Raw genomic sequence first — 27450 nt, 5'->3', positions numbered from 1 at the left:
AGTTTTTTTAAAAAAGACTTTCATGTATTTTGATGGTAACTGATGAGAGAGTTCTCCAAGGAACATAAATCCTTTCTAAATCAGATTTATGAAGACTCTTGATTTATTCATCACCATGCCATGCACAGATTCCTAAAAGACAATAAATTTAATAAAGCCCCACTTGTTGCAGATTTGTTATACTTGGAAAATGGGCTTCCCGCCTGCTCTCCTTCCTATGGCAGGCAAAGATGTTTTTATCCAAGCATTAAGCCTTGGCATTAAGCTGGTCCGCTACTGGAGCAAACCCTAAGCCATGGGTGCTTGCTGTGTGTTTGACTGTTGTGTTGTAATTAGAATCATATCATCTTAGAGTTGGAAGGGACCACTATATCCTGTCATCCTAAATATCAGGATTTAAAGTACTCCTAAAATATACCCATCCAACGTCAATTGAAAGGTTTCCAAAGATGTAGAGTCTACAACCCTCTGAAGCAGTCGATTCCTCTATCAAATAGCTTTTACAATGAAAAAGAAAAAAAGTTCTTTCCAACGTTTAGGTGAAGTCTCTTTTGTTGTATTCTTGATCCATTGGTTTGTGTTCCAGTCTCTGGAAAAAGAAAACAAGCTCGCTCCATCTTCCACATGAAATCCCTTTCATTGTGTTTTTAATTTGTTTTTATGTTTAAATCAAGATTTTGTTTTTTGTCTCTCATTTGTTATCGCTTGATGCCGGGTGCTCCAGTTCTGGAGAAAAGTTGCACTATAAATGAAATGTACAGCAAATGCCAGCAACATTCTTGAATTGTAAAAAACAAGCAAGCTACCTGTTTTGGTACTTGGTTGAAGGAGTGGAAAGGCTGTGTGGTGGCAAGGGGTTTCCAAGTGCAATCTGTTGCTTATGAGAAAGCAAAATATTTTTAAGGGTAGGCAGAGAGAAGGAGAATCCCAAGGCGCTTCCTTCCCTTCCTCCTTGCCACTGGAATATTACACATTTTTACTCAAGTGCCTGATTAAATTTGACATTTGAAAATAGAACTTTATGCAGAAATGAGTACTGTACTTCTGAGCATTTTAATTAAGATGTTTAGTTCCTGCTGGAGTCTGATACTTCTCTACGCTCTTCCACCTTTCCCCCCTCCACCAGTTTTAAGGGTGATACATCTTCAACTTCTGAAATTTCCGAAACCTGTACTTAACCTTTAATCGTCGTTCCATTTACATAGGAGTCTGATTAACAACTTTTTAAAGTTCAGGAGCTTGGAGTAAATGCAACTAAGCCCCTTTTTGGGGGGAATCTGTTATTAAGCAGTGGCATTTAATGAAGACGAAGGGCATATAATATCTTGACTCTAGTGGGGTGTCTTAAGCAATTAGTTGAAAGGAGAAATAACATGAAACATACTGTATTATCCAAGAGTTAACATGCCTGGTATTTAAACAGTCTATTATCTTCCTCCTTTCCTTCCTCCCGCTCCCCCTCCTTCTGGGTTTGTAAGTACTAGCATCTGAATGATACACCTGTCTGCAGAATACTTTGGCACAAGACATTATAATGAAATATGTCCCATGTGTTTACCAGTATGTTATTTTGTGTAGCATCATCTTCATAGCAAATGGAAAGGGGTCCCTAGGGGACACACAAACTCTACCCCTTCTCCATTAAGGCAGATTACAAGTGACCATTGATTCATCCTCTTCTTTTTGGAATACTTTTTTTTTTGGGGGGGGGGGTGTCATTTCTTATGGTTCTTTAGGTACATCATGTAGCAGAAAAGCAGCTTTGCCTATGAGTATACAAGGTCCTTTCTTCTTAATGAACACATGCCAAATAAACAGAATTTGAGGGCTTGTATGCTATCTAGTTCAACCCTTTACATGATTTATGAGATTCAGAACTGAAAATTTCTAGCATTTCAAGTTCAGATCCATAATTTGGAAGTTCCTTGTATCAGATTCAGCCATTGGACTGTTTAATTTAGGATGGTGTACACGGCCTGGCATAAGCTCTCCATGACCTTAAGAGGTCATTTCCAGCCCTGTTTCTTGTGATTCCAGGAATCAAGTCATAGAGTTGGAAGAGACTTTGAAATCTGTCAGGATCCATTTGAATCTTGATTCTGTCTTGTACAGTGTTTAGTTAACTCTCCAGGCTGTGCGTCATCTGGAGATTTGGCAAATGTCCCCAGTTATACTCTCAGCCAAGCCTTTTATAAAACGTTGAACAGCATTGAACTCAGGAGAGAGCAGTCTGGTGCTTCATGAAAAGACCACATTCCAAGATACTACAGAGCCATTAAAGGAGCACTTGTTGGGTACAGTTTCTCAGCCTCCTGTGGATCCATGTAATAGCAGTAGTATCCAAAACCACATTTATTAATAAGTTTTACTGTGGGAAACCTGGTCAGTTGTTTTGCTGATATCAAAATATACTACATCCACATGTTCCCCGGATCTATTAGATTAAAAACCCTTTCAGAAAAGGAGATAAGTATGGTATGTTGTGATTTTTTAAAAAAATGAAACCATGCTGGCTCTTAGTATTAACAGTACTTATAGACTGACAGTCTGCTATGGAACTTTGCCTGGTATCCATGTGAGGCTGAGGTCTGGTTTTCTGGTTCCTCCCTTTCCTCCCTTTTTGAAACTGGGGACAGTTGTTCATCTCCTGCTTGTAGTGTCTTCCCTTGCGCTCCACTTATGGTGGTCTTTCATAATGAAAAACATCATGTAGCAATCATTGTACTTATGGCTGCAGTGATGATGCAGTGAGACTATATTCTTGAATGCTGTCTTTGCAGTGGCTGATGGCTATTAGCAATAAAATATTCTGGAAGTTGGAAGTTGAATGCTCTCACTTGAAAGGAACATCTCAAACACCAAAAATTAGCATGTGAGGGAGAACTCTTCCTCCTCCCTCCTTCCTTGAGATTCTATTTGGCTGTCTCTCACTTTACAGTTTTACTTTCATGCTTAAGATGTTGGGGGAGGGACATGCACCCAAACCATCAATGACTATGTACAAAATATCCCTGTAGAATCTGAAGGCATGTTGTGGATTTGTAGTCTAGCCCTCTTGCTGTCCTATGAGATGGCATCATCCAAAACATAAGAAGAGAAGATGGGAAATATTGTACTGCTGCTAAACAGCTTTACAGTGTGTGTGTGTTTAGAGAGGTGTGTGTGTGTAGGAGGAATACAGCTCAATGTTTTTCAGCTAGGGAATAATTTCAATTAATGCCTCATTCAGAAAAAGAAATCTGCAAAAATCCGTGTCTGGCATTGACTTGACAGGAGAGGAAAGCTTATTCAAACCTGTATAGAATCATATTTATGGGAAAGAAGACTAGCAACGGTTGGTGACAACTTGTTCCACCCTGAACTTCCTGTTGCATGTCTTTGGACAAATTATGGATAGAAGATAATGTAGCCATCACTATGTCAGTTTGTCATAGTCATTTTTTTTAAATAGAAGGAGGAAAAGGGGGCATTTCTGGATGCTTACTATCTCCCCTTCCCACCACTGCAGAACTCCTTTGCATAGCAGACCTGCTGAATCATGACATACATTGGATTTCCCAGCACTTGTAGTATCAGCGTAGGAAATTATTGTGCATGAACTATGCTCATGTGTGGGGGTTGGCATTAAGAATTCATCTGGTACTTAATTTGGTGGCTTTTAAAAAAAGATTGAAATGTATTTAACGTTCAGCTTTTATTTAAAAAACCTGTAATAGATTATTTGTTCTTTTACATATCTATGGGGGAGATGGTTGATTTTTTAAAAACATGCTTTAAAAGTCCCCGTGCTTTTCTTTTCATCTCTGCCTCCAACTGCTTTTAAAGTGTTTGCGACCAAAACTACAAAGGACACTTCGTAATTAATTATTGTACTCATGGGTGGCGTTTCTTAAGAGATGTGCAGTTGGTAATACACTTGAAGGGATTTTTGATGGAGAAGGCTTTGAAGAGTGACAGCTGACAGATGTCTGCTGTTGTCGCTCTCAAGTTCTTTATCCATTATCAATCCACTCCTTCCTCTTCTCTCGCCCCATATCCTGCGAAAGAAAAGACAGCATACTTAACATCCTTCTGTTTGAGGAAAGGAGAAGTTATTTGCCTCTGGCTTGTGTACCTTCTTGGTTAGTGAAGGAGATCAACCAGGTTATGCCATTTGCTTGAGGTTAATCGGAATAAACATATGGACTTGGCTAACAAGGGTTATCATCAACAAAGACTGTAGTTGCATAATTAATGGTGGCAAAATCTCAGCAGAGAAGGTCTGGGAACTGAGGGACTCAGGGTCTGCTTTGGTTTCTGACATAGTAGTACCTGAAAGGATAGTACCCCGTCCCCGCCATCCAAAACATCAGAAAATGTTTGTGGTGGCAGTTCCTTTCAAGGAGATATACCATATTTCAGTAAACTGGGTATTACTTTGCCCATTCATTTTGTAAGAAGGCACTGTGTTATACCTTTGGTAATCTGCGTATTCATTGATGTTTAATTGATTAATTTGGTTAAAAGCCAATCTATTAATGAGGTGAACTTAATGAGCTGTTTGACAACCTTACTGATGATGTTTAATTTTGTGTATAACTTGTCAAGACTGTAACTCTTCTCCTGTATGAGTGTTGGACATATTGCTATGTTTGCTACAATTTGTGTCGTTTTTTGTACTGTCTCAGTCAAGAAAGTTTTTTTTATTTATATACCGCTATTCCAAAGATCATAGCGGTGAACAGCAAGTAAGCTAATTAGCAAGTAAGCTAATTTGCCCCCAACAGTCTGGGTACTCATTTTAGCTCCCTCCTCGGAAGGATGCAAGCCTGAGTCGAGCTTGGGCCCTTTTGCTGGTCTTGAACTCGCAACCTTGTGGTTTTGAGTGAATGGCTGCAGTACAGGCATTTAACCACTGCGCCACCAGTTGGTCTTAACAGGAAGTTCAAGGTGCTTTTCAGACAACCTGCTCGGGTAAACCTTTTGTAGGACTTACAAGTGTATACATAGGTTCTCTGTGCTTTGTTTGATCAAGCTATCTCCTGATGCTAGGCAAAATTTAACTTGCCCTGCAAGCATCCTCTTGTGAGTATGGTTGAGGATTTAGTCTTCCCACAATGGTTTTTCTGATTAGAGCACCCTCCATCCACAGCTGTTCCAGAAACGTATAAAGGTAAGAGTTGAGGCATCAGTTTTGAAAGGTCCCTAGCTGTTTTCCGTAGAGGTTTTGGACCATTCCATTCCCATTGTGAAGTATTAACTTACGCAGTATACTAGATTGTATTGACTATGTCTTTATGTTGTGTGTTGCTTTGTTCTACTTGTTCTCAGTGTACAGTACTACTCTAAATATCTGAATGAAATATGCTGGACAGTCTTGGCTTGTCTGGGACATTAGTTGTTGTGTGTGGTTAAGTCAGCTTTGAGAAATGGAGATCCTATGAATACTTAAACAGGACCTCTAAAAGATCCTTTTATTAACAGGCCTGCTTAGGCATTGTAAATTCCAGACTGTGGCATACTTTATTGAGTCAGTTCATTTGTAGTCTGGCCTTCCTCTTCTTCTACTATTTTCACCTTTTCCCAGCATTATCATCATTTACAGTGATGCATTCTTTCTCGCAATATGTTTGAAGCGTAATAAGCTCAGTTGAGGACATTTATATGCCACTTTCCCTGCATGCTGAGCAATGCCTTTTAAAAAAAAGTAAAATCAAAAGTAAAACATGGTTCAAAACAGTTGGTTGTGCAATGTAACAAGTTGCAAAGTGGCATCAGCTGCCAAGGAAAAGAAAGAAAGAAAATCTAATTAGTGAAACTCCAGCTCTGCTAATGAACTGAGAGCCTATTTCATCAAATCAAACCCTGTGCAAACAAATGAAAATCTTACAGCCTTTGAGAAAAACAGAGCGGAAGCAATGTAATCTGACTTCCATAGTGAGGAACCATTTCAATGCAGGCACTGACCCTTGCATCTGAACAGAGGCAATGGTGATGCTGATTAAAGGAGAGTCAGTATCTAATATTGGGCCTGCAGTGGGAGCCAAGACTCTGTATCCACAGATTATGCATCCATGGATTCAACTATTTACAGCTTGAAAATAACGCCCCCACACACCCAATTCAAAGAGCAAAGCTTGATTTTTCTGTTTTATATAAGGGATACCATTTTACTACTGCACTGTATACAAAAGGACTTGAGCACTCATGGATTTTGATATCCACAGGGGGTCCTGGAACCAAACTCCAGTGGATGCCACATTAGCCACATATGTTTGCACCTCCCAGTACTGGTTAGGAGGCAATTAGTAGGGTTCGGCACAAGCTAGTTAGCAAAGGCATTCCCATATCTATTGATCCTGGCGTTACAGAAGTGTAGATCAATATGGCAAAATCCTCCTTTACATAATGGAATGCCATTTCTGTCACAAATGCAGATGATAACAGTCTCTTCTGGTCACCACCACTTCTTGCTTGTCTACTTTGAACTTCATTTTGTTCTTCCTCATCCACTTAGCCATAGCTTTCTTATGCTGGTATAGTACAGCGAATTCCTAGATGTCTTGGAAAAGATATATAGTGGGCTCCTGGTATCTGCTGGAATTTGGTTTCAAGACCCCCTGTGGCTACTAAAATCCATGGATACTCAAGTCCTGTTAAATAGAATAACATAGTGAAATGGTGCCCTTAACATAAAATTGCAAAATCAAGGTTTGCTTTTTGGAATTTATATATTTTTGGAATATTTTATGGTTGTATCCATGGATAATAAATTTGTAGATATGGAGAGCCAACTGTACAGAGTTGATAACATCAGCATGTGTTGGTAACACACATATTGAAATCTCCAGATGGTTTCTTCCAGGGGCTTCATATATAAAAAGAACAGTTTGAATAACAGCACAGAGCCCTGAGAACCACTGCCCATTTCTTCCCGTGAGACAAGATCTGATGTCCACTCTTAAGCATGGGCACACAACAAACCAAGGTACCAAAGAGTTGGCCCAGATACTTCTACTTTAGTTGTTGATATTGCATTAAAGGAATGGTGAGCCCCTCAATTCCCAGACCTTCTCTGTTGAGGTTTTGCCACTTTTAATTATGCAACTACAGTCTTTGTTGATGATAGCCCATGTTAACCAAGTCCATATGTTTATTCCGATTAACCTCAAGCAAATGGCATAACCTGGTTGATCTCCTTCACTAACCAAGAAGGTACACAAGCCAGAGGCAAATAACTTCTCCTTTCCTCAAACAGAAGGATGTTAAGTATGCTGTCTTTTCTTTCGCAGGATATGGGGCGTAGGGAATTATTGTGCATGAGCTATGCTCATGTGTGGGGGTTGGCATTAAGAATTCATCTGGTAGTTAATTTGGAGGCTTTTAAAAAAAGATTGAAATGTATTTAATGTTCACCTATCTATTTGATTAATCTCAGAACTGATTGTGACTGAAGGGAGAGGGGAGAGAAAGTTACCAAGTACTTGCTGTTTTAATTACTTTCAGTTACCGAGAGGATTACATTTCAGAAATCTAATTGTAACTACTAACTGCTGGGGTGTGTGGGATGGTACTATACATAATTACTTTTAAAAAGTAATTTTCTAATGTAAGGAAGAGTACTAGACCTAGAGAGCAAGACGGGTTACAGACCACCTGTTTGGGGCGGGCTGCACCTGCCCCTTTCCCCGGGGTATTGGGGCCTCAGTGTCTAGAGCAGCAGCCGCTGAGGCCCCGATCCGCTGCTTTCCAGGCTGCGGGGAAGCGGCAAAAGGCCCCTTCCCTGCAGCCTGGAAAGGGGTGTCCTTGGGGCTTCAAGCCCCAAGGACACCCCGCGGTGGCGGGGAGGAGGAGAAAGGGGCTGCTTGGCCCCTTTCTCCTTTGGTCCGCTGGGCGCAGCAGTGTGAAGGCTGCGCCCAGCGGACCAAACCAGGAAGGAGCTCCGAAACAGAGCTCCTTCCTGCTCCGCGCTAAGGGCGCACTAAGCGCCCTGGTGCGGAGCGAGGACGTCACATCCACACCGCTCCGTATAGAGGCGGCGCGGTCGTGACGTCCTCATGGCGGCGGCCGTGTGGAACGGCTGCTGCCATTTTGTGCGCGCAAAGCGCACACTAGGGTTAGGGGGATGCGGAAGCACTGCCCCTTTCTAACCCTAGTACGCGCTCTGCGCGTACTTTCCTGCCTGTTTGTAACGGGCCCAAATTCCATTTTGGAATTTGGCAGACCCCACTGTTCACAATGAAATACAAGGTTGGCTTGATTACCTAAATGTATTTATCTGGGTGTAAATGATCCTGAAGTCAGCAGGACTTACTTCTAAAGTAAGTAAGCTTGATCATTTTGCGAAGTATGTTTTAACAAAGCTGTGTATATCTCAGATACAGTATTTTAGTACATAGTTTTCCAGTTGCGTTCTGTATACGTTGGTCAAATGATGGTTTGTCCATAAACACACACAACACTGCTCTTCAGGTAATCTGGGTGGTATGAAATGTTGGATTTTTGCAAACTCTATGTAAGCAACATCTTTGGACATCAAATTAACACTGAAAATGCACTTTTTTAAAAAGTGCAGTTTATACACATTTCCCAGTATTATGGAGCCTTTTAAACCTGACATAATTTAAGGCTTCCTCTTGTCTTAATTTGCCCTCTTAATCTGGCAGTGAAAAGTCCTAATGAGTATTGTCTTACAACACATCCAAGAGTATTCTGGAATATACAGGAATTATGTGTCTGACCCGACGTATAATAGGTTTCCTCAAGGCAAAACGCTAAGAAAGAAAATAAAACAGTAAATATTGGGCCTACTCCAGTGAAAGTGGGTGTGCATAGGGTACTGCTTACCTCTTCTGCATTCTCCCAGTTCTTTTAACCAGAGAGGTTCTATGACAACATTGTCTTACATTAAATGAAATATGGGATTGTTCATTATCTTAGTATTTCCACTTCTTCAGTGACAAAGTCCAGCAGTGGCCGAAATTTACAGATGGAACAATCTCATTTCTTACCTACCATATGCTCCATTTGGAGAATTACTCCTGTCTTCCATTTTGCAGAACAGAGACGTTTTCAGGTCTATGCTAATTGGGCAATTAGTACTGACAATGAATGCAGCAGGATTGGTATTCCTTCCATTAGTCAAGCATTTTTTTGTTTAATTTTTGTTACTTTATGGAAAATATTGCTTAGTCCTTGTATGATAATGGGCTCTAAGTAGTGTATTACAGATGATAGCTCTCAAGGATCTTTAAAAACAAATACAGTGTTTGAATTGAATTCTTGGCAAATATGAAATAGATGCATAGAGAATTTGCATGGCACAAATACATGCAGGAAATGCTGTGTATATTTTTATTTGGGGGCCAATGTGCCACTTATATGTCCCAAGGCTCTTGACGGAAAGAACAGACCTTTAATTGGAGCAGTGTTCTGCCCTGCCTGGATTTGCATCATAATAAAAGTGGTCAGACAACGCAGAAAGGAACTTTATTATATAATTATATTTTCTCCCTTGTTGATGGGCTCCCTAAAATTGCTCCTAGTGACAAGACAAGGGCATTTCTTCCCCCTGTGAAGCTCTTATCATTTCCTCACTGCTGTCCTTCCTTGTTCTTTGCCACTTCCCTCCTCTTTTCCTGTTTTTCATACTGCAAACCAGTGGTACTCAGGCTTTGGTTCTTAAGATGTTTTGAGTATCAGCTCTCTGAAATCCCATATGTGGTGGCTTGTGGACACAAATTCTGAGAAACTGAAGTCCTGAACACTTAGAGCAGTGATGGTGAACCTTTTAGGAACCGAGCGCCCAAACTAAAAGGCCTTCTGGCACTGGGTATTACCCAGTGCTGGGGATGGGACTTCCATAAGGGAACACAACTTCCAGGGTGGGACTGCTTCCCCCTGCACCCTCCTGAGCCTTCAGCTACCTCTCTGGAGGCGGCTGAAGGCTCGGGATGGCCGGGAACAGGCACTCACCTATTCTGCCTCTTCCCCGCCCTCCATGTTCCATGAAAAATGGCTTCACATGCCATCTCTGGCACACGTGCCATAGGTTTGCCATCACGGACCTAGAGGACCAAATACTGAGATCCATTGCTATGGATTATTGTTATTGGGTGCTTTGTCTGGCAGGGATGTGGGCTCTCCTTACAGTCCCCTGCTTTCATAGATAAGCCACATGACAACTAGAGAGAGAGCCTTTTTTTTTCACCTGTGACACCTTATTTTTTGTAATGCTCTCCCAAAGAGGTGGCACAGTAACGTACAGAGGTGTTTTTCTTTCCTCAGCGACCTAAGACAGTCATAGAGGTCATATTGTTGTGATTTTGGGCCGGTGATCCCCCTGGCTTTGCTTCGTTCTGTCTGGACAGGGCCATTAGCCCCAGGCCAGGATCAGGCAGACCTGATCCTTGCCTAAAGGAACATTAACCTAGTCTAAAAAGACCAGCTGTTTATTGTGGGGTTTTTAGGAAACTCCATGGCAACAACCTGCAGACTGTATGGCTCCGCACACTCCATACTTGCCTCCTTTGTCGTGTCTGCTGAAAAGAAGCAGCCTGTGATGTCAGATGCGATTGTCTGGCCATGTGGATATAGACAGTGCCCTGTTCCCACCCTTACGGGCCATGATGAGGATCTTCTTAGCAGACTGGACATGACAGCGGAGACAAATATAGGTTGTGCAATGCTAGCAGGCCCATGGTGTGGCGGTGGGCATACATACAAGTCACATTCTCAGTCTCAGAGGAAGGCAATGGCAAACCCCTGTGAAAAATTTTGCTAAGAAAATTCCATGATAGCTTTGCCTTATGGTCACCGTATGCCAGAAACAACAACTGTTGAAACAAAAAAGTCTTTGGCTTCCTCTGGAAAGATACCATGGAAGGTACTAGTTTAACCTCACTGGGAAGTGAGCTGGGATTAGCTACCAGTCAGCTTTTCCATATTCCCATCAGATATATTTGTGAGGGTGGTAGGAGCTTCCGCAGAAATTTCCAAGACACTGTCATGTTCATACGGGATAATACAATCCTTCAGATACCTGCACAGAGCTATAGGTTAAAATAAGCAGATTGAATTATCTACATCTAGTACCAGCACATTCAGTTGTCTGCTTCTAGTCTCTGTATTGAGCTGATATATCTGTTGAGGTAAGTGTCTAACTTAGACAGCCAGAGTGGGATCGCAGTGAGAATGTTGGAGTGGCACTTGGGAGATTCTGTCTGAGGCTGTGTCTGCACTGCAGAAATAATTCAGGTTGACACAACTTTAACTGCCATGGCTCAATGCTATGGAATTCTGGGTGTTGTTGTTTGTTGTGGCACCAGAGCTCTCTGACAGAGAAAACTCAGTGTCTCACAAAACTACAATTCCATAATCATTGAACCATGAGAGTTAAAATGGTGTCAACTTAAATTATTTCTCCAGTGTGGATGCAGCCTAAATTTTCTATTGAGCCATTAAACTCATTATCTAACCTTGGCCAAGTCACTTTCAAACTGCCCTGCCCCACAAGATTATTGTAAGCATAAGGTGGACAGGAGAAAGATTGCTTTGTATACTACTTTAAACCAATTGGAGGAAAAGAAAAGTATAGAAGAAACAAACATAATAATTCATACCACCCCAAACATGTTAGTAGATGAAGTGCCATGGTGCACTCTGGTGTAGTTGCTGCTACTGCAACAGGCTAACAGGATTTTATTTTTGGAGAATACTCAGCTTTCGCTTTGGGGTTTTGGAAGAGGAAAAATAATTATGCCCTAAGTCTCTCTGCTGTCTTGTCCAGATTTGTTTGCCATTAGTGTCTAATACACGGATGGCTAAATTCAACCTCTGCTGAACAGGAAGTCAGAAGTCCTTGTTATAGATGGATGGGATGCTGCCGACTGTACAGTCACTCATAAATCTTGCTCTTTATGCATTTGATTAACGTCTAACAAGGATTTTGATGGATGGCTTTGCAACGAATAATTAAACATTGTAGGACCAAACACTCGTGGCCTTACTTCATCCTCAGGCAAATATGCCTAATCACTTCAGTGAGCAGGGAAAAATGGGATTACAGAGCAACTCGCATGCTGCTATCCCCCACTCATCAAACTCCAACTGTAAAATATAAGTCAAGCGACTGCTTTTGGATTCAGTCTGTATCTCTGTTTCTCTAGCATTGGGGGTTAGTTGGGGGGTTTTGAGTAGTTTTTAATTGGGCCGGGAAAGGAACATTTTATGTACCATACATACACAACTATAAGTTAACATCATGTATAAGTCGAGGGCAAGTTTTGGAGTCAAAATTATGGATTTTGATACGACCCGTAGATAAGTCAAGGGTAAAATTTAGAGGCCTGTAACAAAGGATGCAAATGATGAAGCAACGGGAAATTATGCCAAAGAACTTGCAAAATTCTGGCAGGCATAACTTTTTTGTGGTCACCATAAAGGCTGGATACATGAGTTAGTAGAAGGGTGTGTGTGTCAGTGCTTCTTTTTGGTGCTCAAAGGACAGACTAAGCTCTTGCCTTTTCCCACTCTACTCAGAGAATGAGATAGTTCCTTTTTTGAAAAATAAGAGGTAAAGTACAATACTTATATGCATATGTATGCATCTGCTTATACACTGACCCAAGGATAAGTTGACCCAGGATTTTCTAGTCTAAAATTTCTAGACTTATACATGAGTATATACAGTACTTCAATAAACAATAATAGCATACCCACCAACTGTCCTGACTTGGTAGGGACAGTCCCAACAAACCATCTGCCATCCCACTTTGTCAGTTGCTTTAAAAATATCCTGGTTTCTCTCTCCTCTTCCCACATTCCCCCTTTGTTCTGTGCTTACTTCAGCTATTGCATGCTGAGTTCAAAGTACAAAAGCAGTTTGTAGTCCATTAATTCAGCGAGGCGAGAGTAGAAGAAGGAGTGGAAACTTACCCATCCCAGTAGGCTCAGGCAAAAGTAAACTGCTGCAGCTTCTTGCTTGTGTGTTCTTCTGCATTAATAACTTTTGCAGTCTTGATTTCACTCTAGTGGTGCTTGGCCCCACCTCTTGGTTTTCATCTGTGAAATGTTGGACTGTTTGTAATAACTGCTATCCTGTTGAGTTGATGGATACTGATGGATAATAGGCAAATTCTCCAGTTGGTTCCCCTCTACAGAAAAACATCCAAATGTTTATATTCACTTAACATTTTCAAAGGTCTCAGTGAGTTCTTGCTTCTCATCCCTCTACATCTTCTGAAGGTTCCTTCCTGTTTCTGGGTAGCAAGATTGAAACAGTTTGTCTAAAAGGTTTTACATTTGCATACTACTAATTTATGTATAATATTGATCATTTATTGTCATTATCATCGTCATGATCTTTATCATAAAACTATAGAAACCAACCTTGTGAGGTATAATATTTGCTGAGTTCTCCCTGGAGGGATTTAGTTGCCCTGGACTATTATCTGTTGCATTGTTCTGTTATCTGATGGGTTTTGCTTGTCTTCCCTCTGGGTTTAGTTATGTATCCTTTACCCCAGATTGTGGTGGTAGCCATGGTCCTCTTCACTTGTGCATTAAATAAAAGGTACTAGACATACATAAAGGAAATGGGGATCATTTCTGCTCCAGAAATGTAAAGTTCCCATGTAAATTTTTGAGAGATGGAGAAAATGCAGCGTTAGCAGTCTTTACAGATTGAAGCCATTTTTGTTATATTCCCCCCCCCCCCCCCAGTCTTCATATCTCTGTGCCCAAGATGTTTCTTTCACAAGAACATACTATATATCCTCGACTATAAGGCAATCTCAAGTATAAGTGAAGGCAAGGTTTAGGACCAAAAATATCGATTTTGAGATGACCTGTGGATGTTGAGAATAAAACTTAGGGGCATTTAAGAAAGGACATAAGGGACAAGTTTATTGTCTTCATATGTCTTGTTCAGATCCTTCTAAGCCCGATTTCCCATGGCACTCATTTGAGGGGAAGCACCAAAGAGGTGCCACCATTGCCATTTTCCTGCCCATGGTGGCACCATGGTAGAAAGAGTAGAGGAGGTTGGTGCTTCTTTTAGGTTCCCCCAGAATGGACTAAGCTCTTTCCTTTTGCCACTCTGCTCAGAAAAGGGGAAGAGTTAAAATACAGTACTTACATTGACTCATGGCTAAGTCGACCCAGCTTTTTGGGGTCAATTTTTTGACTAAAATTTCTCAACTGATACATGAATATAACAATAGTTCTGGAAGACTGCACTCCATTCTTCACCTGGCATGGTAACATTATTGACTGATTATTCTCTAGACACGGAGCTTCAGCCATCCAGTCTTTGTGGTGTAAAGTGTGCTCAAAGCCCCGGAGAGTTATTTTTGAGAAAACTGTATCATTACATGAGAATGACACCTACAACTGAACGGCTGGTGATTTGTTCTTCTATGACCCAGAGCAGCATCCTTCCCTTGCTCACTTACAGATGGCTTCAGCAGGTCATTATATTCATGCCTCAAAAAAGTAACTTTCCATGCTCTCTGTGGATGTTTCTGAGTTCATTCCCCATTATTTTTAAGGCTGGGTGCATAAATTGTAGATATGTCTTAAAAAACAATGTGTGGCTGCCTTTCGATATGAACAAAGGAAGTAGGTACATTACAATGAAAAACAGCCTCTTTTATATTGAAACATGGATATTTCAGAATCTTGTTTGCTGGTATTCTAATTGAGATATTTAGAGGTAAAATCTGGTTATCTTTATTTAATTGTGTAGCATCCTTTAAAAAAATAATTCTCAGTTGTGTCTAATTAGCAGCCCAGTTGTTATTTCATGCTAATTTGTTTAAATAAGATCTTTGCTTCACTGATATGTTCCACTTGTTACCTACAGTGCTCTTCTATTAGGTTAGGCAGTTTCCTAACAGGCTAAAATGTGGTATCCAATCCTCCCTGGATGATGCTGGTGCCCTTATGTGTGTTGATCAAGATTAATTTATTTTTATAATCAGATCTTTCATTCTTCCCCTCTTTTTACCAACAACTGAACTGTTGCCTTTAACCATAGTTACTAAGCTAATAAGTTATGTTTTAGATGCAGTCTACACCATCATCACATAGGTTTTATACTGATTAAATTTTCATTGGCTTGCTTAATCTGGGGAGCATCCTCTGTTAAGGACTTGCTGAGGAATCTTGTGCTAGTTACAGTTCCCAGCATTCCTTGCAAAGAGGAATCATAGAATCATAGAGTTGGATAAGACCACAAGGGCCACCCCGTCAAACCCCCTGCCATGAAGGAAAACACAATCAAAGCATCCGTGACAGATAGCTATCCAGCCCCTATTTGAAGACCTCTAAGGAAGGAGACTCCACCACACTCCAAGGGAGTTTGTTCCACTGTCAAACAGCCATTACTGTCAGTAAGTTCTTCCTAATGTTGAGCTGGAATCTCTTTTCCTGGAGCTTGCAGCCATCGTTCTGTGATTTAGTTTCTGGAGTAGCATAAAGCAAGCTTGCTCCATCCCCAATGTGACATCTCTTCAAATACTTAAACAGGACTATCATATCAACCCTTAACCGTCTCTTCTCCAGGCTAAACATACCCATCTCTCTCCTCATAAGGCATGGTTTCCAGATCCTTCACCATTTTGCTCACACTCCTTTGGACATACTCCAATTTGTCAACATCATTTTTGAATTGTGGTGCCCAGAACTGGACACAGTATTCCAGGCGAGGCCTGACCAAAGCAGAATAGAGTGGCACTATGACTTCTCTTTGTCTAGACACTATACTTCCATTGATGCTGTTTCTATTTCTATACTTATATTAATGACATGATGGTTAAACTAGGTCTCCAGTGTCAGTGTTTTTTGTCAGTCATCCTGGAAACATGGGCTCTTTTCAAATTCACCAGCATTTGGCCCCAGAACAAGAAGCTAGGTTTTCATATCCATGGTGCAGTTAAACATTTGGTGTAAGTACAGCAGGAAATCTCTGCATATTTGGGAGATGTGGGAAACCTTTGGTATTAGGACCAACCTTATAATCAAAAGTGCTTTTTTTAAATTTCCTTTTGCTCCAGAGAATAGGATACATCTAATTTTTTTACGTTGCAGGAGGGTAGATGTCAAGTGAATATTAGAAGAGCAGTTTTCAGTAGAATTAGTTACCTAGAGTGGTGGCTGAGTCTGCTTCTCTAGACATCTTCAAAAAAAGGCTGGATAGTTATCTGCTAGGGATGCTCTAGCTGGAGTTCCTACACTGAGCAGGAGTTGGACTCAGTAGTCTGTGGGACACTTTCCAATATTGTGGTTCTGTGATTCTAAGAAATTGCTACACAGGTTAAACTGGCAATGTTGGCAGCTAATTCACTGAATCTGATATTTGGTAAATGTGCAGTAACTTACTATTTTATCAGGCTGTTTACTGGAAAGTGAACTTTTGAGTTTTGTATGTGTCACCTTTAGTAATATCTCTAATCTAATATGAGACGTTGTCGCCAAACCATTTGCATTAGTTTCTTAAAAACACAATTTTCTCTCCAGATGCTGCTCACAGAGTACTTGGATATGAAAAATACACGGGCATCTTCAGAGCCATCGGCCCAGCTTAGTTATGCCAGTTCTGGAAGGGAATTTGCAGCATTTTTTGCCAAAAAGAAACCTCAGAGACCTAAAACCTCTCTGTTCAAGTAAGTTCTTTTCCACTGTCTTTCCTAAACTGTGCTTTGTGCTGGGATTGGCAGTCTCCAAGATCTTCCATGACTGCCTTATTTCTGAGAGTAACTCAATTTGATTTTGTATTTCATTTAAAGATGCTTCTGTTGTGTGGCTATCACACCAGTGACATAGCTGGACTCTGCTATTTCCATGTAAAGTAGGAACCCTTGTTGCAAGAGATCTTTAAGGCAGGGAGGAGGGGTGGAATCCTACTGAGGGAAAATATGTTATCTAGAAGAGGAGGGAGGGGGAAGGAAGGAAGGAAGGAAGGAAGGAAGGAAGGAAGGAAGGAAGGAGAAAATCCTGAACTGTGATGCTTCTGGGGGACCATTCTGGCTCTCTCCTTGTGATTGAACCCCTATCCACGTTATCCTGACTGCCCTAGCTCAATTTTTCTTACAGACAAACCTCTAGATTGCATCCTTTATCCTATAGCATTCCATAAACTGTGATTGGACGGCTTGACCCTGGCTTGCCCAGCTTCTCACTTCATACATCCTAAGTTGCATTTACCATATATTAGGGCAAGCCCATTCCTGCAGAAAAGAGATCATAACACTTTGGTGAATGTATGGATCTGCTGAAGTTTCTGAACAGTTTCCAAAGACAGCCCAGCATAAAGTGTATTGCAAGTCCAAATGGAATATAACGAAGGTTTGTGTCACTATGGTTAGATCTGACTTTTCAAAGAATGGGTGCAGCTGGAGCACTAGTTTCAACTGCAAATCCAGTTGTGGCCATGGCCGAAACTTGGGGATCCAGGCTCAATCCTGAGTGCAGGAGATCACTCAACTGTGAATGTGAGATTACAAGGGGAGGATAAACCCATCCAGCACAGGCTGAATCCATCTTCCCTGATCTGCCTTCTTTTTCTTTTCCTAATTAAATTTTTATTGAGTTTTTACAATAAAACACATAAAAGTTTGTAGAACAAAGAACAACAATTAATGACAAGAGCCAAAGGTATGTATCTGATGAATAGTTATTCTGCAGCAGGATAAAGTAATTAATTCTCAGCAAGAGCCAGAGAATCTGGCTTGTCAAGTTGTAGAGTGCCTGTCCAAAGATCCATTTGTGAAGCAGGAGGTTGGATCTGGTGGCAGTGTTCATTAACATAGTCAATAATGATCATCCAACCTTCTTGAAATGTGTCAGTCCTTTTGTGACCAATGCAAAACCTAATCATAGCAGATTGATCTGCCTTTTGACTGACCAGGAGCACCTCTGTCTTGTCTGGTTTAAGTTTTAGTTTGTTCACCCTTATCCAGTCCATTGCTGACAGCAGACACTGGTTTAGTACAGAAACAGCTTCCGTGGAATCGGCTGGGAAGGAGAGTTGTTTGCCATCAGTGTACCAGTGACACTGAACCCCAAAAGTCCAGATGACCTCTCCCAGCAGCTTCATGTAAATGTTAAACAGCATGAGGGACAGAACCAAGCCTGAGGAACACTTGGATCAGTATCTGTGGTTTCAAATTGGCACTTCCCAGCACCACTTTTTGACTCTGTCCCTGCAAGAAGGCTGGAGCCAGTGTAAAACAGTTCCCTGAGCCCCATTCTGTAGAAGTGACAAATAATGGCCTAACCACAGGCTCTTAGGCAAGATGGAAGCCTGTCTTGCTGTAGTAAGGATGAAATTGTTGGAGTTGTTTCGGCTCTGCCTCTGACACTTTGGCATGTTTTAGAATTCTTTGTATGCTCTTTCATGTGGGAACAGTTAAGGAAAGCATTTGAAGAGCAAGGGCAAAACTTGGCCTGTGTTGACCGTTATGTTTTCTGTCTTCCATTATTGTACTTGACCCTAGAATTGTGTCGTTTGTCAGTTGTTTGTCTGCTTTTCTTTTCGTGATGTTTCTCCTGATGCACTCAGTCACTGCTTTGATTTAGTCATCATCTTTTATGTGGGTGACTTTCAGATTCCTCTTTCATATTCCTGGCTTCTAGCTTTCTTAATTTCCCTTTGACCAATTTGTAGGATGTTCAGAAGTCCAATTCCTCTCCAGAGTAAAACACTTTGATAGATTAATGGAAAGCATGGTTTGCATCCTATTAAAATTAATATTAAAATTACTTGAACATGGATGGGAGCTTTGGGACACAGTGAACTGTTTCTGGCAATTTATTTATTACACTTTCTTGAGTGCCTCATGGACAGAATCCTTTGGTTTAATAGGCATTATTTAAACTTTATGGGATGAAACTCATGCCTGGAAAGCGACAGTTGAGGAGAGGGAAATTCACAGGGTTGCCATTAGTTGAGAAGTGACTTGAAGGCAATTGCATGTGTCCGCATACACAAACACACACAAGAGGAATAGCAGTATTATATGTCAAGGATATGTACACCTGTGAAGAGATCCATGATCCAGGATGTGTAGTTGACACAAAGAAGACAGACTTAGAACATCTGGCTAAAAATTATAGGAAATTATAGGAGGAACCACAGTGATATAGTTTGAGGAGGGCTGTAATGACTATTTATTAATATATTCAATTGATACTCCACCATTTCCCACAAAGGGACCCAAGGCTTTTGGGGTCTAATTGGTTTGCTTACATCTGCACAGATGTGTGGTTTTAGACTGCCATGACAGTTTTAACTGGTTTTAAGCTGGTTTGTTTAAAGTGTAAAATTGTTCAGTACATTTGTAGTCTGTTTAAATTATTCTTTAATTGTTCAGACTGATTTATTCCATACTGCCCTGCCAAGCTCATGTTATCTTTTAAAAATAAATAAATAAAGTAACAAGCTTGATAGATTAGAGGAGTGTTATGGATATCATGTGTTTTGTGTTCAGTTTTTGATGAAACCCCCATGATATATATATGTATGTATGTATGTGTATATAAGCTACAAAAATATGGGCTAGAAGATCCTACTGTTAGGTAGATTTGTAGATGGTGGATGGCCAAGGCAAAGGATGCTTGCCAATACTTCCATGTCATTTTGGAGAGAAGTGATAAGTGAGGCACTTCAGTGTAATGTCCTGTGACCACTTTTATGTAACATCTTTATAAATGACTTGAATGGTGGAATAAATGGCATGTTCATCAACTTTGCAGATGACACCAATTTGCAGGGGTAGTTCATATCTCAGAATACAGAATTAGGATTCAAGAGGGCTTAACAAATTGAAGAACTGAGCCAAAAATAACAAAATATATTTCACTAGGGAATAAAATGTATGATACAATACAGTGGGCCCATGGTATCTGCTGGAGTTTGGTTCCAGGGCCCCTGTGGTTAGCAAAATCTATGAATTTTCAAGTCTCATTAAATACCATGGCACAGTAAAATGGTCTCCCTGATATAAAATGGCAAAATGAAGGTTTGCTTTTTGGAATTTATATTTCTTTTGATTATTTTCTAGCCATGGATGATGGAATCTGTGGATACAGAATCCATGGATACAGAGGGCCAACGGTATGTTGGCAAAAAAATCAGGTTCCCAAATATAGGAGAAGTGAGACTGGCTTGACAGTAGTACATGTGGAAAGTATCCTGGTAGCCCGCAAGTTTAACAAGCCAACTGTGTGATGCCCCCAAAAGCTAATGCAGATCTACACTTTATATCAATAGAACTGTGTCCAAATCAAGGGCAGTAATGGTGCCAATCTATTCTGCTTTGATCAAACCTCATTTTAGAAGCAGAATAGTGTAGTGGTTTGGGGCCCTGGATACCAGGGTTCAGGATAGCTGGGGGACCTTGGGCAAGTCAGAGGAGGCAAACCCTCCTCTGAACAAATCTTGCTGAGAAAACCCTGTGATCGGTGCACCTCAGCATCGCTAAGCATCAGAAACAGCTTGAAATCACACAACAATACAACAGACCTCATCTGTATTCATTTCTAAGCATCAGTTTGGAAAGGACATTCAGAGGAGGGAGACCAAGATGCTAAAAGTTCTGGAAACCAAGCCCTATGAGGAATGGTTCAGGGGTCCAGGCATGTTGTTGTTGTGTGCTTATGGAGCAATTTAAGATGGAGACCTTTTTCTGCTTAGATGTTTTCTGCAGAGATGTTTACTTTGCAAACATGCCATGTTTCAAGAAGCTATCTGCTTCATAGTCTATGAAAGGGTTAGCCTGAGAGATGGGGACACCTTTGATCTATTAAGGAAAAGCGGGCTATAAATAAACAGTTGTTTATTATTATTATTATTATTATTATTATTATTATTCTGAGATTTCCAAGCAAGTTAGTTGGAAATTTAGATTTCAGGTTCTCCTGGATGATCTTAACTCCAATCCTGCTCATGTGTTAACACATCAGGTTCATTGCTTGTAGACCCCTGTGCTTGTTTCTGTATGATGGTAATGAAGCAAGGCATAATTGCTTAATAAGATGAGTATGTCCCTTGATGCTCATTCTCTCATCATTGCTCTCACTGCAGTGACAGTCGAACTTGCTGGGATCTTGGGTTGAGTTATCTGTCAGCTGTCACCACATCTGTGGAGATCTCTGTTGAAATGGCACTTATCATCCTGTTGAGAGATGTATGTGTCTGATAATGCCTCAGTTGTGCTGTTTGTCCTTTCTTTGGTATTTGTCTTACTAGACGGAGTAGCTGTCTCCCATCTCTATATCCCATTTAGAAGCCCATTCACCTGTCAGTTGACTCTCTATAAATTCGTGTTGGCCTGGTTGAGTAATCTGAACAGAATATTTATTTCATTTAAATATTTTTATCCCATCTTCTGTTTGGAAATCTCACGGCAGTGTACAATACAATAAATTTAATCTGACAAATTTTAAACAGTGACAGTAATAAACATGGTTTTAAAAGGCTAAAAACATATTAAACAATTTAACAAGTTAAAATGAAAAAAAGGAAAACACTTTGAAATTATTTAAAGCCATGTATATGCAATGTCTCTTTCAAACTAATTAGACCCAGAAGGCTTTTATGAACAACCGTATTTTTACTTGTTGTTAGAATGACACAAACGTAGGTGTGAATTGGGCCTCCAAGGAAAGGGTGTTCTAGAATCATACAGTTGGAAGAGACCACAGGGGCCATCTAGTCCAACTCCAATCTGCCATGCAGGAAATCTCAATCAAAGCATCCCTGACAGATGACCATTCAGCCTCTGCTTAAAGACCTCTAAAGAAGGAGACTCCACCACTCTCCGAGAAAGGAGTGTGTTCCACTGTTGAATAGCCCTTACTGTCAGGAGGTTCCTCCTAATGTTGAGGTGGAATCTCTTTTCCTGTAGTTTGCATCCACTGCTCCATGTCTTGTTCTCTGGAGCAGCAGAAAACAAGCTTGCTCCCTCCTCAATATGACATCCCTTCAAGTATTTAAACAGGGTGATCATATCACTTTTTAACCTTATTTTCTCCCAGCTCCCTAAGTCGTTCCTCATAGGACATGGTTTCCAGACCCTTCACCATTTTAGTCGCCTTCCTTTGGACACACTCCAGTTTCTCCACATCCTTTTTAAATTATGCAGCTTAGCATGATTTAGAGCAGCCACTGAAAAGGTGCTTGCTCATGTTCTCACCAAATGTGCCTCAGAAGGTGGTGATGCTGAGGCTCTCCCAAAATACCTTAAAGTCAGAATAGGCTTGTATCTGATAATATAGTATAGTCTTTCAGATACTCTAGACAGTTGCTGTATAGGGCTTTATAGGCCATAATTTATAAACTAGGTTGGGTAAAGGATATGGTAGAATATGGCTTATTGTGATATCCAAAAAGAGATAGTTGGATTTAGTGCAGGGATATTTAGATTCAACTGTATAAATTGTTGGAATCAAACCAGTGATACTTAGGTATAAATTCGCCTTGAGCTGTGAAAGTCCCACAGTATGTGGGGTTTTGTGGGCTGGAAAAGATGCTGTGTATGCTGCCCTAAGCTGTTTGTTAGAAGAGCAGCATTAATCTCTTCCAGCATTGTAATGATTGCCAAACACTTCTGGAGTGATTGCAAAACAGCATGAAATAAACTTCATCTTAAGGTCAGAATTATAAGACTGAAGTAAGCATGTCTTACTGTCTGGTTGTCACAGTGGTCTTCCTTCAGCATGAAAGTGTCACTGTGAGTGAGAAACAAAGGATGGAACATCAAACATATCTTAAAAAAAAGGATGATAAAACACAAGACTATAAAATGCTAAAATACTAAAATAATATGCTAATATACTAAAACACTATACATTACCTTGCTTATGGTCCAGTCTCTTCACATTCTCTTTCCTGCAGGCTGGCTTGCTCCTAGTACTGAAGCTGGCATTTTTGGGCAATGGAGGATGGGCAACTAGGTGGGAATTTCAGATCTATTTCTGGGGCATCCTTCCCACTAATACTCTGCTTTATATGTCAGTTGGAATATATTTGTCCTTATCACATTTACTTTGAGCCTTAGCAGTTGAATTAATTGAACAAAATGATAAATAAAGGGGAAGGAATGTAGGATCTTTCTCAGATGTGCAGAGAAGTACGAAACTGACTTTGAAAGGTGACCACTTTCTCTCTTGAGAGGCTGCTGTGGATATATGATGCACTTCATATTGTAGCTGGCCTTGACAATGGTTTCTAGAGGGAAATGCTTTTGTGTCCACAGCCTACCTGTAATGCTTGTTGGTGAACTGTGTGTTTTCCATTGCAGGTTTGAATCATCTTCCCATGCTATTAGCATGAGTGCCTATTTGCGGGAACAGAGGAGAGAGCTTTACAGCAGGAGTGGCGAACTTCAAGGTAGGCTTTGCGAGATGGAAAGTTTGATTTTGCATGACCCTCTTGTGAAAGGTCACTTTTACTTTGCTATTGTGAGCTGCTAGCATTTTAGAAATAGATCTTGAACTATGTATTTGTGATGGTTTTGAAATTTATATGGATAGATAGATGGTTAGATGGATGGATGGATGGATGGATGGATGGATGGATGGATGGATGGATAATGTAAAGTTTAAACTAGAGATACCAGTTCTTTAGATTCTTGAATGCTAAATCTCACAGCGAGTTTTGTGTTATACTCGCTGAATACAACTGACAACTTTCAAGGGAGGTTTCCATGACTTGAGCAAGGATTCAAGCCCTGGTCTCCAGAGTTGTAGTCCAGGCTTCAAAGTACTACATCCCACTGGTTCTCCACAATCACCACTCTGTTTTCTGACCCTTTCCTTCTGCATCTCATTGTTCTTTGAGAATTCATATTAGATCTTATTGAATCTATCCATGTAGCTGATGAAAGATGCATTGTGTATTCTGTCATTGTTTAGTATTCTGTCATTGTTCACCTCAGGTTTGCGAAGCCTTCTAGTCAACAATCATAAAGTGGTTTTAGAAATGAGAGGGTTTTAAAAACTTAATAAAGAATCCGTTTTTCACTTGTCACACAGCTGATTGTTACCTCCCACCTCATGTCAAAAAAATAAAACCCAGTCCTCTGATACTTACTGTCAGGTGTTTGTTCATGGCTAGGGTTTGGGGAGAAACTGTTAAGTAATGGCACCACCGAATACTTTTGTGGACGGCAGCAAATGGGGCTTAGAATGTCTCTTCATTGACTTCTTGGTCCTCACTAGAAGGATTTATAGAAACTGTGTGGCAGCTCTTGAGAAAAAATATAGAGATGAAGGCATCTGTCTTAAGCTTGTCTGTCATCGGAGTACCTTTCAAAGTGTTTGATGTCACATCTTACATAAAAGAGCAGTCAGTTATAGGAATCTCACATGTATATGTTGTCCTCAGGTGTTATGTGAGCCAAACTCTTACCTTATCTTAATCAAAAATATCAACTAACCAAAATCCTTTCCATAATCTGTTCTGTTTACTGATCACATTTTAAATTTCTACTTCGTTTTTTCCTTCTTTAGCTGAATCCTTCCTTCCTTCCTTCCGCTCAGTGAATGAAAAGTGGGCTGTTGTGTCCTGAGCTACATGAGGAAATAAGAAAATATGGAACATGTGCAGAGTGCTGTATTCTCCACATAACCTCAATACACTTGAACTTTTGAATACCTGAGCAGGAGAACCATTCAAGATAGAATAGACTTCCCGAGTGAGGTCCTAAACACACTGCAGAAATAATCCAGTTTGAGGCCACTTTATCTGCCTTGGCTCAATCCTAGGGAATCCTGGGAACTGTAGTTTTGTGAGACATTAGGCTTCTTTGTCAGAGAGATTCCCTAGCACTAAACCAGGGCAGTTAAACTAGTCCGAAACTGGATTATTTCTGCAGTCTGTTTTGGCGCTGACTCAGCCATTTACTCAGAGTCCCTTGAAAAACATTTGAAGAGACATAGAAAATGGTGGGTCTTGGTGTTATGATACCATACAATGGGACCACAGTCCCGTGGCAAAGTCCTTTTTTTGTAAGCGGTCCTAGCATTATTCCTTAGCATTTTTAGTTAATAGGAGCTGTTGTAAAAGATATGAGTTTGAGTTCCTGGAAAATCACTAAACATTATATAATATTGGGTTAGGTCAAGGGTGAACAACTTTGATGGGTCCAATTTTCCACCTCCTGGATCCCACTCACTCCTGCCAGAACGGCAGCTGGCCAACGTCCATTTCCAGTTACAAAGAAATCTTGTCTCTGTTTTCAAGTTGCCTGTCAACCTAGGGTGACTTCATGAATTTCATAGGGTTTTCTTAGGTAAGGAATACTCAGAGGTGGTTTGTCATGGCCTTCACCTGAAATAGCCTGATATTGGTGGTCTCCCATCGAAATACTAACCGAAGTTGAACTTGCTTAGTTTCAAAGTTCAGATATGATCTGTTGTCTTTAGGGTATTCTGATCTCTTTTTTTCCCCACTTTAAAAAAATGAAAACAAAACCAGGGTGCTCAGGGACTGTGCATTTTGATTTATGACTGCTCCAGGCTGTTTAAAGGATTTATCTCCCAAGATTACCCTGTGAACACTCTAAGATCACTCTAAGAGGCGATAAGATAGCCTTGTTTAAATATTTGAAGGGTGTCATATTGAGGATGGAGCCAGCTTATTCTCTGCTGCTCCAGAGAATAGGATACAGAGCAATAGATGTAAGCTACAGGAAAAGAGATTCCACATCAACATTGGGAAGAACTTCCTGACAGTAAGGGCTGTTCAACAGTGGAACACACTCCTTCAGAGAGTGGTGGAGTCTCCTTCTTTGGAGGTCTTTAAACAGAGGCTGGATGGCTATCTGTTGTAGGTGCTTTGATTGTGAGTTCCTAAACAGCAAGGGTTTGGACTGGATGGCTCTTGTGGTCTCTTCCAACTCTATAATTCTATGATCTTCAGGAGGGGACCTTTTCTGTGTCCCACTACTTTCTCCAGCTTATTTGTGGGAACAAGATCTAGGGGTCTTTTTGGTGGCTATATCCAGACTTTGGAATTCCTTCCCTAGGAAAGCTTGGATGGCTTCCTCCTTGCTCGCCTTTCTTCTGCAAGTAAAATATTTTGATTTCATCAGGTTTTTAGAAATTACTGTAATGACTCTTTGAGCTTTGCTGTGCTGTGTTTCTGGTTTGTATGCATGTATGTCCCTTCAAGTCCCCTGTCAACTTATGGTGAACCCATGAATTTTACAGGGTGTTCTTGGGCAAGGAATACTCAGAGGTGGTTTGCCATTGCCTTCTTCTGAAGCATCGACTACATCATCTGGTATTCCTTGGCAGTCTTCCATCCAAATATTAACCAGGGCAGTTAACTGCTTAACCTCCAAGGCCATATGGGATCTGGTGCCTTCAGACTTGGCTTTTGTTAGTTTGTATTTAGTCTTTTAATTAATTTTAAAAGTTTTAACTACAAATTTTAACATTTTTATAGTTTTTAATTGCACTCTTTTTAATAAGTTATAAGCTGCCTTGAGTCCCATTATTAATAGTAATAATAACAATAGCAATAATAATTTTAACAGTAATAGTAATAATAATAACACTTTGCAAAAATAGTTGGAAGGCTGCATGTGGCCTATGGACAGCTTGTGGCCCTCTCTTGGGCAAGATGGGCCAGCAGGTACAAGGTAGAATGATAGTACCCACACAATAGATACTATAATTTATGTAGCACTATCAGTTTACAGCTCCTTCCCATTATCATTATCATGATTATGATCACCATAATCAACAGCAACAACAACGATGATGATGATGATGAGACAAAAGCAGTCCTCTGGCCCCGGGAGCATTGCATTTGAAATACTTCCCATTGCAAAAAAAAAAAAAAGGGGGGGGGGAGGTGGAAGGCAGAACTGTAATCAGAAAGACAAGGGATGAAGGTGAGCAAATGCAATTACACAGTTATTAATTCTGCTTGGGGTAGGTGTGTTAATATGTCAAGCGAGGGGTGAGCTGCAATTAAAGCAACAGACTAATAGGGAAAGGTGAGATGTTGGTTTTTTTCCATGATAAAAGTATGTGTGGTGGTTGAAAAAGTCATATCTGCTTGAATTTACTATTAGATCTCTAATAGCTTTCCTGTTCGTTACACTAATCGTAGAGTTCATTCTACCAAGCTGCATGGTCTTCAAAGAGCTGCATGGCACCGCCATCACCTTCCTTGTAATTAATGAAGTGCCCTTTGCATGACAGAGACCTTGGGATTTAATTACTGTTGCTTCCAGTGCCCCCCACCGATTCTGCCTCTGCCATGAAATGCTCAGCCAAGTGATTTGGAGGTGAATGCTCACATTTTAAAAAAGAAACAACCACTGATGGTCTCCTGCCAGCCAGGTTTTTTTTTTTTTTTTTTTTGCACTAAGAAGAAGGCTGGGGAAATAGCTTTCATTCACTTGCTGAGTGAAAGCTAGTTGGAGGTGCTATTCCCTCTCTAGGGTTACCCATCAT

General features: G+C 40.6%; 1 protein-coding gene across 1 annotated transcript in view; it reads left to right on the top strand.

Annotated features, from left to right (window-relative positions):
* The window catches only part of EXOC4 (exocyst complex component 4), a 510603-nt gene that overhangs the window by 150140 nt on the left and 333013 nt on the right, over nt 1-27450 (top strand). Inside the window, exons 8-9 of the mRNA XM_089527458.1 lie at nt 16498-16643; nt 23283-23371. Coding sequence (XP_089383584.1) covers nt 16498-16643; nt 23283-23371 — 235 coding nt within the window. The remainder of the gene's footprint in view (nt 1-16497; nt 16644-23282; nt 23372-27450) is intronic.

The sequence above is a fragment of the Sceloporus occidentalis genome, unplaced genomic scaffold, assembly GCF_023333645.1.
Source record: "Sceloporus occidentalis isolate IW3139 unplaced genomic scaffold, rSceOcc1.0.p SCAF_5, whole genome shotgun sequence".
NCBI classification, from domain to species: domain Eukaryota; kingdom Metazoa; phylum Chordata; class Lepidosauria; order Squamata; family Phrynosomatidae; genus Sceloporus; species Sceloporus occidentalis.
The sequence above is the reverse complement of the archived record's forward strand: the minus strand, read 5'-3'. Positions and strand labels throughout refer to the sequence as shown.